Source organism: Hirsutella rhossiliensis (genome assembly GCF_020360975.1).
Source record: "Hirsutella rhossiliensis strain HR02 chromosome Unknown scaffold00003, whole genome shotgun sequence".
In the NCBI taxonomy this organism is placed as follows: domain Eukaryota; kingdom Fungi; phylum Ascomycota; class Sordariomycetes; order Hypocreales; family Ophiocordycipitaceae; genus Hirsutella; species Hirsutella rhossiliensis.
Window position 1 is genome coordinate 4,228,476 of NW_025408669.1, and position 14,407 is coordinate 4,242,882.

General features: G+C 59.0%; 3 protein-coding genes across 3 annotated transcripts; 1 reads left to right on the plus strand and 2 right to left on the minus strand.

The window, feature by feature from the left end:
* Positions 1 to 3,049: 3,049 nt before the first annotated feature.
* On the plus strand, positions 3,050 to 4,652 carry HRG_03565 (kinase; the record flags this gene model as incomplete). The annotated part of the gene is made up of 9 exons (XM_044862036.1): positions 3,050 to 3,105; positions 3,172 to 3,219; positions 3,307 to 3,436; positions 3,506 to 3,549; positions 3,608 to 3,707; positions 3,773 to 4,129; positions 4,194 to 4,272; positions 4,336 to 4,519; positions 4,577 to 4,652. The coding sequence occupies 9 exons, from the start codon at positions 3,050 to 3,052 to the stop codon at positions 4,650 to 4,652; spliced, it is 1,074 nt and encodes a 357-aa protein (XP_044723062.1).
* A 560-nt stretch (positions 4,653 to 5,212) lies between these two features.
* Positions 5,213 to 10,173, minus strand: HRG_03566 (ABC transporter domain-containing protein; the record flags this gene model as incomplete). Its single annotated transcript, XM_044862037.1, has 6 exons — positions 5,213 to 5,318; positions 5,387 to 5,991; positions 6,052 to 6,315; positions 6,412 to 7,307; positions 7,376 to 9,993; positions 10,076 to 10,173. The coding sequence occupies 6 exons, from the start codon at positions 10,171 to 10,173 to the stop codon at positions 5,213 to 5,215; spliced, it is 4,587 nt and encodes a 1,528-aa protein (XP_044723063.1).
* Positions 10,174 to 12,028: 1,855 nt separating this feature from the next.
* Positions 12,029 to 13,449, minus strand: HRG_03567 (uncharacterized protein; the record flags this gene model as incomplete). The annotated part of the gene is made up of 3 exons (XM_044862038.1): positions 12,029 to 12,093; positions 12,169 to 12,814; positions 13,282 to 13,449. The coding sequence occupies 3 exons, from the start codon at positions 13,447 to 13,449 to the stop codon at positions 12,029 to 12,031; spliced, it is 879 nt and encodes a 292-aa protein (XP_044723064.1).
* Positions 13,450 to 14,407: the final 958 nt, after the last annotated feature.

A 14,407-nucleotide genomic window follows, 5' to 3' on the forward strand; every position in this document is an offset into this window, starting at 1 on the left:
TGATGAGTTGCCGACCTCGTTGTTTGCTGCTATTACTCGGCCACTTGTCCGTATATCCCTCCCGATTGACTACCGTACTGTACCTTTTACGGGACGGGTCGCCGCGACGGGGAATTTCAAGCTAGGACTGACTGGAGGGGGCGGGGCAAAGGCGAGTGAGCGGGGCAAAAGGAGCGGGGAGCAAAAGGGAGCGGGGAGGCGAGGCGAAGCACGGGGCCGGGCGGAGGAGAAGCTCCTGGCATCAGGCGTTTGCGCCGATTTCCCACTTGTGCGTCGATGCACGGAGCGGGGTGCGCGAGCGTACAGCAATTACGTACAGTACAGTGTACAGTACCTTGTAGCAGATCCGAGGTGTGTCCCTCCAGGGTAGCTCGGCACAGACCGACGACGTTTGCTTGGCTGGCGGACGGGCGCTAGCAACAAGAGCCGGAACGAGTTTGACGAGAGTGCTTGGCACTGGCTGTCAGGATTTTATGCGGGTAATTAATTTTCCACGCTTTGGGGTTGACTTGGTGGAGGGAGAGTGAGTGGTGGCCGCAGAAGCGGGCAAGCTGGAACGCGTCGAGATGATGCACCATTGAGATGCAACGCAAGAAACAGACGAGGGTTTTCATCAGTCTCCGTGTATTACAGTACAGTCTCCGTACATCATCCAGCATGTAACTACGGTATAACTACGGTATATGTATAGGACATTGCCAAGCACAGACATGAAGCAGCAGGGGCCCCGGAAACGCCATTATGCGCCCTCTGCGCCGAGAAAATCCAGCCGCCGCTCATCTCTGCATCAGCCTCGTCCGGTATCCGTGCCCCCAGAGCGATGCTTACAGTACCAACAGAACGGGGCATTGATCCCTGATCCCCCATGGAGTAACCAGAATCCAATGGCTCAGAATAAATACTATTTTTTATTTAATATTTTATTTTATCGCATATCACCCCCAATGAGGATGCCTGCCTTGCAGCCAACAAATCTCGATGAGCGGGAGCATCGACATTGTGGTTGATGCAGGCAAAAGTCGATTTGCGTCCCCATTTTCCCGACTGCCTTTCTCTTGATCCCCGTGCACACGGAGTTCCGTGTTTCGTCTTGGGCGCATGCATGTGCAAAGACAAGGCGAAGAGACATGTCTCGACGCTTGTCTCCCCAATGCGCGCGAATCGAAACGGCGCAAATCCCGTCTCCATCGATGGATCGAGCATGCATGTCTCTGCTGCGGCTGGCGTCGGAGCCGCACGGCATCAAACCCATGAGAAACCAACTAATTAATTACTGTGCCCTCTTCTTGCTCACCTCCACTCTCCCAGGCCACACTAGAGTTGGTTTATTCAGCCACAGGTACTGTAAGTTAATTACAATCCCGTCTCCCCTTGTGGACCGGGATCCCTGGCGGAACAACCGAACGTGTCTACACGTCCGTTCTTGGCGCGGGCCAAACAAACACCCTCCTTACCTTTATACCCTTGATCAAGGATATATTTCTTCCTGACACGCAGTCTCCTTTCTCTTCCCCCTTTCCTCCTTCTTGGAGCGACCCCGCACCCGGTGAGGGCGAGCCCGTCGGCAACTCACGGGAGCGATAAGACGGAAAGCCTCGCGCCGCGCATCGTCCCTTGGCCACGCACGACGAGAGTCAAGTCGGTGCTTTGCCTTGCTCGTCGTACCCTTGGGTTGCCTTGATGCACACATCCAAGGAACTGCTTTGCCCCACCCCTCTTTCCAGCGGAGAGCAGAAGCACACGAGCTGTACACGGCCTTGGACAAGGGCACCGCCGCGGCTCCGGCCGGCCGTTTGCCCGTCGGCGGTCCGGCACGCATCCGGTCCCGGGCTGGCTGACTTGCAGGCCAGGCTGCGGTTGCACAACGGCCGGTCCAACTCCGACAGTACATACACGAGATACTGTACGAAGCACGGAATACGGGCTAGGCGCATGTATTGCTATCTTACTGTCCATGAACTTGCACGTTCCCATTGTCGGCTGCCTCCGGATTTGTCCAAGACAATGCCTGCGGCGGCCGTTGGTGCCTGTGGTGCTGTGCGTCGCTCAGGCACCGCGTCTCACGGTACAAGCATCCCAGGTTCCTGCCCTGCTTTGACGCAGCAACCAGTACTTGCATGTCTGGTACCTTTCTGATCATTCCGCACCGCCCTTGGGCCATTCGTCGGTGGGGCGAGCTGAGGATTCTTGTGGGCAGGCCTTGATTGCCTCAGGGGATACTACGTACTGTGCACCGCCTACCCGCCGGACAGTACTCCTGCGGTACAAGCCCCGTAGCTCTGTGAGCCCCCCGCACTCGCATGCACCAGTCCGCGTGGCTGCTGTACCCTGAAGGTACTACATCTACCAGCGTCGTGGCGCCTCTAGGGCACGGCGGCTAGTGGGCCTCTTTTCCTCCAGTTGGCGTCCATCCATTTTTGCCCCTCCTTTGCTCCTCCTCTTTCTGCCGCTCCTCCTCCTCCTTCACCTACTCCTCCTCCTCCTCCTCCACGTCCTCCTTCACGTCCTCCACGTCCACTTTGGCCTGCTCTCGGCGCCCCGTCACGCCTCTTTTTGCATCTGTTCCCTCGCCCGCCGTCTCATGCACAAACGCCGCTAGAGCTTGGCTCCCCTCGCTGACCCCCAGCCAGCAAGCCAGCACACTGCCCGGGCTGCCGTCCTTGCCGCCCTGCCGTTTCACCGCAGCCACGGTTCACCGTATCACACGACGAGAAAAAGGCGCCCTGCGATAGCTTTCGAGGAATCCCTTCACCCTCTTGACCACCGCCAGCGGCCCAACCCATCGCCGCCGCCACACCGGGGGAACTCGCTCGTCGTGCCCTGCTTCCAAAATCCCGACGTGCTTCGCCTCTCCCACCCGTGCCCGCACCCCTTCTTCCGCCCCTGGTCTGTTGTTGGCTGCCCGCCTGCCGTCGACGCTGGCAATCCCCCCCTCCCCACGCGCCATCGGCAGCCTTCTTCATCACCTCCTGCACCTTGCACTGCTCTGCCTCCACGCACATCTTCGTCTTGTTTGTCACAACGAAGCGCCGCTTCATCCTCCGCAACCATGGCCGAATTCGTGCGAGCGCAGATCTTCGGCACCACGTTCGAGATCACTTCAAGGTAGCCTCATCTCCCCGCTTGACCCTTCTCCTCACCCCTCCCCATCCCGCGCTGACTCTTTGCCAGGTATTCCGATCTCCAGCCCGTCGGCATGGGAGCCTTTGGTCTCGTCTGGTATGTCCGCCCGCGCGCCCTTGCAACTTGGCCCCCGTTGCGCCGCCCTCCGCCCCGACTTCTCGTTTGCTGACCCCGCCGATGCAGCTCCGCCCGCGATCAACTCACGAACCAGAACGTCGCCGTCAAGAAGATAATGAAGCCCTTTAGCACGCCCGTACTCGCCAAGCGCACGTACCGCGAGCTCAAGCTGCTCAAGCACCTCAAACACGAGAATGTAGGCCTCCCCTCTTGCCTCAGTCACCTGCCGCATCCGACTTCGTTGCTGACCGTTGCCCCACTGCAGGTCATCTCCCTCAGCGACATCTTCATCTCTCCCCTCGAAGACATGTACGTCTGGCCCAGGTCTGCTCACCGAGTGCGGCACCCATACTGACGGAGACGCCAGCTATTTCGTCACAGAACTGCTCGGTACCGATCTGCACCGGCTGCTGACCTCGCGGCCCCTTGAGAAGCAGTTCATCCAATACTTTCTCTACCAAATCATGGTACGCCACGTCCGCACTGCAACGGCCGCCCGCCGCCTCGTGAGCTCTGCTGACACCCGAGATAGCGGGGTCTGAAATACGTGCACTCGGCCGGCGTTGTCCACCGCGACCTCAAGCCTAGCAACATCCTCGTCAACGAAAACTGCGACTTGAAGATTTGCGACTTTGGCCTGGCGCGGATCCAAGACCCGCAAATGACGGGCTACGTCTCGACGCGGTACTACCGGGCTCCCGAGATTATGCTTACGTGGCAAAAGTACGACGTCGAGGTTGACATTTGGAGCGCGGGCTGCATCTTCGCCGAGATGCTCGAGGGCAAGCCCCTCTTCCCAGGAAAGGATCACGTCAATCAGTTCTCCATCATCACCGAGCTCCTTGGCACGCCCCCGGACGATGTCATCAACACAATCGCCAGCGAGAACGTAGGGGCTTCCCCGACGCTGGAGTGCGCGCGGCGAGGGACCAGTGGGCTGACATGTGATGCAGACGTTGCGGTTTGTCAAGTCTCTGCCGAAGCGCGAACGCCAGCCCCTCAAGGACAAGTTTAAGAACGCCGATCCTTCGGGTGCGCCTCCCCAGCTCAGCTGTACAGGTCATGGAACAGGCCAAGACTGACGTCGCACCACAGCAATCGATCTTCTAGAGAGCATGCTCGTGTTCGACCCCAAGAAGCGGATAACAGCGACCAATGCCCTCGCACACGACTACCTCGCGCCCTACCACGATCCCACCGACGAGCCCGTGGCCGAGGAAAAGTTTGATTGGAGCTTCAACGACGCCGACTTGCCCGTCGACACGTGGAAGATTATGATGTGAGCCCCTCGCTCCAGCATCGGGGGACAGCTCCAGGTTGCTGACCTAAAGTCCAGGTACTCTGAGATTCTCGACTACCACAACGTGGACGCGAATCCACACACCATGAACGGCCAGCCATTCCATGGTTGATAAGAGGATCAGATGTACTGTCGCAACGCGCTTGTGCGCATTTGGATAGTAGTAGATGGCAGAGACAGGCCCTTGCAGGGCGGCTCCCGATACCACCGTGGCAATCGTCGCAGACTTGGCCGGCGTTTGCGACGAGAAGACGTACGCACGCGATGGAGCCGCTCACGACACGAGAGTTATGGCGTTGGGGGGCGGGCGGAAGAAAGAAGACGGGCTCTTCCTTTGGGTTCGTGTACGAGTTTCGAGGCTGTAGCAAACGCACAAAATACACGACGTGGGCGAGCACGATGAATTGCTTTGCCGGTTGAATATTTCTCTCACAAGGCGCCATGAATACGGGATGCTCTCGGGGGTGCCGCTTTGCCGATGCGATGGTGGAGCGACAGGTGAATATAGATAAGGGAGAAAGCAGCGTCTGGCAAGTAGTAGGAAGCGCATGCATGAGAAACGAGAATGAAGAGGGAGAAGAGACTCTGAGGAGGGCTTCATTTTAATTTCTGCGGCTCGTGCACGTCCCCGGGAGCAACATACTCTGGCCTCTCTCTCCGCGACCCCCTTGGTCAGCTCTCCTCGAGGAACTCGCGCAGCTCGGTCTCCTCGCCGCTGTGGCAGACCATGTCGTAGAACTGGCCCCTGGAATCGTAGAGGTCCTTGGGCGAGCCTTGCCTGGTGGGCGGCGCGCCCCATTTTGTCAGTCTTGGCCGCACTGTCAACGGGCGGTGGATTTTGCTTACTCGAGAACTCTGCCCGCGCTCATGACGACGACGACGTCGTAGTCGATGATTGTGCGCAGGCGATGGGCAATGGTGACGAGGGTGCGCCCGCTGCCGCCGCCGTCGTCGTCGGCGCGTTGGAGCTCGGCGCGCAGGACGCGCTGGATGCCGCGGTCCGTCGCGTAGTCCATGCTGGCCGTGGCCTCGTCGAGGAGCATGAGGCGGCTGTCGCGGACGAGCGCCCGGCACAGCGAGAGCACCTGGCGCTGGCCGTGGGAGAAGTTGTCCCCGCGGGCGTGCACCTCCGTGGCGAGGGCAATGGCCTCGTTGCCGTTGACCGCCGCGGCCCCATGGACGTGGTTGTCGTCGTCGTCGTCGTCGCCGCCGCCGGAGGAAAAGGACGCGATGCCCTTGCAGTTGTCGAGGGCGGCGTCGAGGCGTGCGCGGGAGGCGAGGCCCGTCGGGTCGAGGTTGGAGGCGACGGAGCCGCTGAAGAGGACGGCTTCCTGCGGGATGATGGTGAGGCTCTCGCGGAGGCGGCGGCGGGGCACCTTTGTGATGTCGACGCCGTCGAGGAGGATCTGGCCCGAGACGATGTCGGTGAAGCGCAGGAGGGAGAGGACCAGCTGACAGTCGTCATTAGCTTCAACCCCGAAGCGATGAGCCACAGATGCGAAGAAACTCACGGTGCTCTTGCCCGACCCCGTCCTTCCGACGATGGCGACCCGCTGGCCGGCCCTGAACGTGAGGCTAATGTCGGAGAGAATGTCCGGGCCGCCGGGGTCGTACCGCACCGTCACGCTGCGAAACTCGACCTGCCCCGAGCACGGCCAGCCTTCGGGGATGACGCGGGCGTCATTGTCGGTGTAGCCCCCTTCGGCCTGGTCCGCGAATGGCCTGTCGTCCTTGCCCTCGGGCTCGAGCTTGACGTATTCCTTGACGCGGTGGAACTGGTGGTGGGGAGATGAATACTTAGCATCCACGGGCTCGGCCAAAAGGGGGTCGCGGGAGCAAAGAAGCAAGGGAGGACTTGACCAGGAACTTACACTTTGCATCTCCACCTCGAGATCATTCATGCTGCGCACGAGCATGAGAATCGTCTGGCTCAGCTCGTTGGCACTGGTGAGAGAGAAGCCGACCAAGCCAGCTCCGACAAGCCCGACCTTGGACACGGCAATGATGCCGGCCGAGAGGGCGACGAGGGCAGTGACGAGGTCGATGCGCACCGCGACCCAGCGGTTGCAGTTGTAGTTCGTCTCGGACGCGGCGGACCACACGCGCAGCTTGTCGGCCAGCTCGGCGCCAAACGTGCCCGCCATGCCGGTTCTGGCGCGGATGACGGGCAGGCCGGCGAGCGTGTCTGCAAACTGCGAGAAGACGGGCGACTGGGCCGACGAGGTCAGGCGCTTGATGACGACGGCGGTGCGCGTGTACATCTCGCCCACGACGATGCCGACGCAGCAGGCCGCCAGGCCGGGCAGCATGAAGACGGGCATGATTGCGCTGACGGCGCCGACGCGCAAGAGGAGCTGGATGATGGTGTCGAGGGACGCACGCAGCATGGCGCCCAGCGCGCCGTCAATCGACGCCATGTCGCCCGAGAAGCGGTTTGTGATGCGGCCCACGGGTACCGCCTTGAACCATGATAGCGGTACCCTCATGACGGCGCGGATAAAGTCGTTGTGCAGCCTGCGTGCCGCGCGCCACGAGCCCCATTCGAACGCGATGACGATGACGCCGTACGACATCAGCTCGGAAAAAACCAGTAGCGCAAAGATGCCCATGTAAAAGGCAACGTCGACGTGCGCATTGTGGTTGTAGGCTTCGACCCAGACCGACAGCCATAGGGTCGTCGAGAAGAAGAAGACATTGGCGAGGAGGAGGCCCACGAGGCAGACGACGGCAAACAGCGGGTGGCCAAAGTAGCCCATGTACTGGAGCACTGCAGAGGAGAAGCGTCAGTCAGCACATGTCTTGCGAGGATCGCCGGGGACGAGCAGATGCGCGTACTGCCCAGGCGGCCCGCCTTGCTCGTCGCCTTCATCTCCTGATCCACGGCGTCGTTGCGGACGGAGGCGTCTTGGGCCACCTTGCTGGTGTCGTTGAACCCATCTCCGTTGGGCTGGAGCTCCGGCTCGGGCACCTTGTCCGCTTCTCTCCCGTTTCCGTCGTCATCGCCGCCCCCGAGGACATCGGCAATCTTGATAGGCCGGCGAACAACGCCAATGTTGGGATCCACGCTCTTGACCTGGCCACCGTCGAGCATTATGGAAAGGTCTGCTTGAGCAGAGATCCACGGGACCTGAGTGACGAGGACCGTCGTCCGCCCCCGCAGCAAGTCGCCACAGAAGCAATGCTTCCACACGCCCGCCGACGTCTTGGCGTCCAGGGCCGAGAAGACGTCGTCTAGAAGTAGCAGCGGAGCCTTGGAATACAACGCTCGAGCCAGGGCAACTCGGGCTTTTTGTCCGCCGGACAGAGACGTCCCGTTCTCGCCCACTGCTGTCTGATCTCTCAGGGGCAACTCGCGCAAATCCTCGGGGAGGCAGCAGGCCTCCAGCACCCGGCCGTAGCGAACTTCTTCCATGGGGCTCCCGAAGAGGATGTTGTCGCGGATGGTTTCATTCTGGAGCCAGGCTGACTGAGACGCAAATGCAATGTCTTCCGGGGCCGTGACGCTCCCGCCTTCCAGGTAGGTCTCGCCAAGGATGGCGAGCAGGAGGGTCGACTTTCCACAGCCGCTCTGTCCAGTGACGACGTTGAGGCCGCCCTCGACAAAATCGAGGTTGATGTCTCGAAGACTGAAGGTGGCCTTCTTGCTTCGGCGAAAGTGGCCTCGTTCGATGCGCAAGGGACCGGCAGGATACTTGACGAGCGGAACAGTGCTTTCAAAGTACTTATCCAGCCGGCCGAAAGCGACGAGGGCGCCCGCGAAGTTGCGGGAAAACATGCTGGCCATCATGATGTTTCTGCGAATGTTCTTGACCAGGTATAGGGTTGTAAAGGCGGTCGAGGCTTCCAGGGGCTTCCTGTCGAGTCCGACGTGCAGACCAAACAAGACGAGTAGAGCAAGATACGGAAAGATGTGGGAGATTTCATTGATAGTGGTTTGCAACACTGCGAGCCCCCATAGTCCCTTTTGCTCAACGGCTCGAGCGGCGACAAGCTTTTCGGTAATGGGCGTCTCCCAGGCAAAGTACTTGATGGCCCGTATGGAAGCCAGGTACTCGGTTACGAGGGAGATGCGAGCATCCTGTGCTTTTCGGACTCGTTTCTGCGTCCCATACATCATCTTGCCGAACCAGACAGAAAGGGGTACTCCCAGGAACAACACAAAGGTCCCGACGAGGGAGGCCCAGCCGAGCATCTTGTACAGGCCGATGAGGGATATGACGGTGCCCGATGGGACGCCGACCAGGACAATAATCATGTCGCGGGCCCGGAAGATGGCGTCGACATCGGCAGCCATCAAGTTGGCTAGCCGCCCGGCCGAGGTTGACTTTTGCGCCTTGTCACTGTCGTTGTCAGGCTTGGCCTTGTCACCGCTCGCCTGGAAAGGGTCGTCCTCGATCTCCATGGACTGCAATGCCTTGTGGTAGAGTTCCTGCGTCATGGCCGACTTGATGCGCACTATGAGCCGGGTAGAGGTGAATATGTATTGCTGGTAGAGAATGGATCGACAGACTGGCCCGGAAAACATGAGGATCAGCCAGACCCAGGGGTGGTAGACGGCATCAGCAGGAGCGTCGAGATATTGCAGCAACCTAAACATGGCGAACGGTGCGATATTTTCCACGATATAGCTGCAGCCGACCCAGAGGGACATGAGGAGCAGCTCTACCCTCTGGAACCGGAGCGTCGTCCACAAGGTGGTCTTTGAAATGGAGCGAGCAACTTGAACCTTGCGAAGGAGATAGAGGGGCTCGTCGTACCAGGCCAGCTTGGGAATACCCGACATGTCGAGCTTTCCCGTGGTACCTTTCCAGATGACGGGCGTGAGCCACTCGTAGGTGCAATAGTAGTTGATCCAGCTGCACGTTTCCTCCAGGGTGGGCTCGCCTGGAAGCTCAAGGCCGGGGGTGTCATCGTGGTCATCTATCTGGGGCAGGACCCATGCTCTCGGAGTGAACATGGCCAAGACGAGGGCGACCAGGAGAGAAGCCGCGGCGCCGAGGATGCTGGGGTCGATGGTGCACTGGATTCCCGTCTGAACACAGGGAAGAAAGTGAGTCGCCACGAGCATGGCCAGGGACGCGACCGTAACAAAGTTGACCTGGTGAAGGGCCGCTTGGCGCCACTGGAGATGTCTTGAGAGCCGCAGTAGCCCGAGGACGAAGAGATAGACGAGGAGGACGAGACTCGGCCAGTGAGTGCGGCGGCGCACATAGGCGACGGCGAGAAAGGTCAAGGCAGCGGCCCTGGAGGCCTGGGAGAGCAGCTCAAAGCGCCAGGGGATGGATGAGGCCTTGGGCTTGGCGCCTGGGCGGCCATTGCGATGCCGAGAAAGACAAGCGACGGCTACGCAGGCGAGGGAGACGGCGAGGATGACGGCCTGGAGAATGCCCGACTGGGAGAAGCGGGAGAGGCGGCGGATCCATGGGACCTGGGAGACGGCGGTGCTGATGAGGCTGGACGAGGCGGGGGCTTCATCAGCATCGAAATGAAGTGTTGAAGCTCGAGCAGCAGAGGAGAAGAGGAGCCATCACCAACCTGGACAGCGGCGGCCGTCTCGGCGGGTCGTAAGCACCGACGATGCTCCGAAAGGGCGAGGACTCGTAGGAGCCAAGGCGAAGAATGGCAACGTCCATGGCAGAATCCACGGCCCAGTTCCACAACCAAGGCGTGTGTCGGAGAAAAGATGGGTACGGATGGGGAAACGGGGCAAGGAAACCGCGCTCTTGACCGCCCGTGAGGCGCTGTAGCCGGCGCGCCCCTCCCCTGCTGGGCGGGGTCTCTGCCCGCTGAAGCCCCGAAGCCGGGGCTCAGTTTAGGCCCCTGGTTCGACGGCCCCTGGTTCAACGGCCCTTTGCATCATTATACATCCTCCTGCCTCTTCGGTCCCCGTGCGGTAGCCCTCTTCTTCACCACCGAAACTCTTTGTTACGCAACGCAGCCATGTTGAATACAGTCAACAAGGAAGCCATTCTACCACTAACCAGGTCAAAACCCTTGTACCCAACGCAGCAGCCATGCTGAACATGGGCAAGGAAAAAGCCATTCTACCAGCAACCACGCTACTCCGTGCCATCATCCTCCGCCTATCCATCCACTTTGCGCCGGTTCCACCCGGTTCATCGAGCCTATGGTCGCGACAGGATATGGAACGGGTAAAAAAGACTCGCCTCGTCGGGCGTCCGGGTCGTAACTTTTCCACCCAGCTTGGTTCCCTGCTGTCCGGACTTAGGTTGCGCAGCTAAGGGATCGGGCAATTGACCTTTCGTTTCCATGGGGGCCTCATGGAGAGCTGGTTTGCATTGGGTGGCGATGGCATGACCGCATTGCCAAGATAGACTGGCCGGCTCTACCGAGATCCAGATCACGGCTGGAGGATCCGAGGTGTCTTCGTAACTGATTCTCAGGATGTCGACGGCGTTGCATTTAATCTAGTGCCTTGATAACATATCCATCACCTTTCCCCTTAGACACGTAAGTCCATTGAAGGCGTTCCATTTGCCGCCAACAATAGGATGGGCACTTGGGGTTCTCGACGACCTTTGGTTGCAGTCGATCAGTTTCCTCGTAGGGCCCAAGGAGTCGAGCCAGATGGTGCCACGAATCTTGGCTCTGACGGCAATCCAAAGATAGTGGAATTCGAGAGAGTCGACCGAGGGAGGAGAAGGCCAGAACTTCGACTTGTCGTCCAAGGGCGTATACCGTGCGAAAAGCGCGAGAGAGAACAGACCGACACCTTGGATTCACCGTCGACAACCAGGAACGAAGCTGAAGGCTTCAGAGTCGCCCCGAAGTCTAATCGTAACGCGCAGGCACGAGCAACAAGTCGGACTCGCCGACAAAAGCCGGCTGGAAGTCCAGGTTCGTCTTCGACGATCAGATAACAGGGGGCCGCAAACTAACTCGCGGGGACAATGGGGCCGTTCGGCGGCGAGGGTTCGATAACGAGCCTAGAGGACTGGACAGAGAGATAAGGACTTTCTCGAGCTTGGGGAATCTTGCCAGGACACGGTGTGGGTATAATGCCTGACGAGGACGTGATCTTCGTCGTATCTCTTGTCGTACCTCTTCCAAGACTTCGCTTCGCCGGCCTATGGGACTCCCAAGCCTCTAGCGTCGAGGTTGCGTTTTCCGTGGCGAACTCATGAGGCTTGCCTTGGACGCAGCAGTGCTGGCCAGGGCCGACGTGGTGAAGGTTCGGATGGATGCTTGCTTCGCCATGGCGAAGACATGTTGATGGTGTGAGTGCGTTGTAATCTACTCGTGTCCGTGTCCATTTCTTGAGGGGGAAAGGGGGAGAGAAAGGGGGAGAAGAAGGGGGGGGGAGGTCTTTAACGGCGGCTCCATCGAATAATAGGGCGACTGTCCTCTTTGGTGGGCTTTGGTTCAAAGGTCGCCCAAAACTCTGCGAGCTCTTCCAGGCGCTGCGTCTATGTCATTGGACTGATATTTTCAAGAAATTTTCTGGCCCTGTCCTATAGAGTGACGACCTCATTGGATTCGCTCAAGCTCGAGACCAAGGTTGGGTAAGAGGTGAGGATGATATGTCGTCCAGTCTGCCATTTTGGTTAGTAGCCTATCCTTGAGAATGGGAAACCAAAGTCTGGACTCCAGTGTATTGTGCGACTTACTGCTGGTTCCCACTGTGTGATCGCGATGACGGACCTGAACCTGCTGCGAGACGCCCTTGCCCGTGGAGTCCAGCAACTGCCCCGACTGGCTCCTCTTCAGGGCCCCGACCGGACCGTCAAACCCGCGCCCCCTCCCCTCGCTCTGCCCTCGCTCTGCCCTCGCTCTGCCCTCGCTCTGGCCGGAGCCCCCTCCCGACCCGTCACCGCCACCACCCCCGTTCCCGTTGCTGTTCCCGCTGTTGTTTCTCGGCGCCGGGGCGAACGGATTCGCGAACATCTTCGCATTCGTCTCGGTCTGCTCGGGCGCGGTCTCGGGGTGGTACCAGTTCGTGCCCGACTCCCCCCTGTCGTAGTTGCGCTCGTCGATGACCCCCGACGCCCCGACGCCCTCCATCATGGACGCGAGGTCGAAATCCGACATGGTCTCGTACGCGCTTCTGACCGAGTTGATGAACTTGTTCAAACTCGACATGATCGACTCGAAGATGACGTCCGGGCTCCTGTACTTGCACAGGACCAGGACCGGCCCCGGGGGCTCATCCAGTCCTATCCTCCTGCGCACGAACCTGGCCTTGGTCGGGTCCTTGCTCTCGCCGTAGACGGCGCACGTGTGCTCCAACCTGGACCTGCTCCCTCGGGATGCAGACTATAATTGCCACTTCTGTCAGAACCAAATCTCTCGTAGAATTGGGCCTACCCACCGTCCGAGACTTGCTTGTCAAACACAGACTGAGCCCAAAAGGCGATATGATTCCATGTGACGTGCCATGTGTGCCGACGGTATGGGCGTTGGAGCCGAGTAGACGTGTACAGTTGTTGTATTGTGCACAGCGATGTGGATTGTGGCAAGGCAAGGTCGTTGCACCAATCCAGACGTCAAATGGTCAGACAGTCTCATCGTATCTCTGCCTGTGCCTACATCGGTATGGAAGATGCTCTGAAATGCCCGTCATGGTGCAAGACGCATGGACGACGGGGAATCTGCCCGGAGACCCAATTGTAAAGAGTCAAGGATGAAACAGGCAAAGGTATGGGAAAGGAAGAGGAAAAGCAGTTGGAGACGGGGCGGGACGAGATTTTTATATACGTACTGTGGCGGGTTGTGAATCAGACGAGGTCCAGATTGGCGGTTGCTATTGTGGAGGCATTGAGTGATTCACTGGCGAACTGTGGGCTCTGCAGGTTGCCGTAGCGTTGGGTGGGCAAGAAGGTCGGGTCCAGAGAGAACATGTGCATGATGATGCCATGTTTGACCTTGAAGACCGAGTCTTGGATGGTCATGCTTGGAACTGAGCTCGTGCCAGGCTGCCTTTGACGATGTCGGTAGAAGGCGGCGTTGGTAGGGGCTGCCTGCAGCTCAACCGGGACTTGGGTGAAAGGGACAGTGGAGATTCAATCGACTTGAGGAGAGAGGGTTGATTTTGAAGGGGAAAAAAGAAATGTTGATGTTGCAGACTTCCTTAACAGAGAGCATCTGCCGTGCCAGTGCCTTTTACTTCTACACAGGCTACGAAGAACGTAAGTTAGGCTGAGTCTAGTAAGGGACGTATCACTACTTTACTTTCCGCCTAATCATCCGGGCGGACAGGTAGCTTGAGGTCTTTTGCAGCTTGACTTAACACCTAGGACAGTACCTACTGGAGGGAGCTCAGCAGCACCGTGTTGCACACAGTAAGTACATTAAGGTACAGAGCAAATGGAGACGGGGCTTTCTTGAAGACACGTGACGCTAGCTACATCGGGTAACAGGGCGGCAAGGCACATGTTGGAGCCATGTGCCGAAAAGTGCAGTAAAGAAAGAAAGTGAAAGTCGAAAGGTAGATGCGAAAAAGGTACTTTTTACCAATGACGGAGGACACAAAACAAGGGTCCGAAGAGCGAACCGACTTGTCCTATCAAGTTGCCATTCAGCACTGAAGTACTTTGTGCTTGGTGAGGACGGGGCACTGTCTTGGGTACCAACATGGCAAAAAAGGACTGGGCGATGAAGCAACTCTTCGGTGCAAGCAACGAGCCGTGCCGACGGGTGGCGTGTTTCGTGTTCTGCTCGGGCGCCAAAAGCAAAGACAATAAACGAGTATTATCTCCTGAGACCTGAGCCAGTCTGACCCCGCCGCCGCGACCCATTGGGCACTACAGAGGTAGACTAACTAATTAGAGGCCAGCCACCAGAGGCCAGCCACCACCACTACCAGACCCTCAGACCACCCTTTGTTTCCCTCGTCGGGACGATGCATGC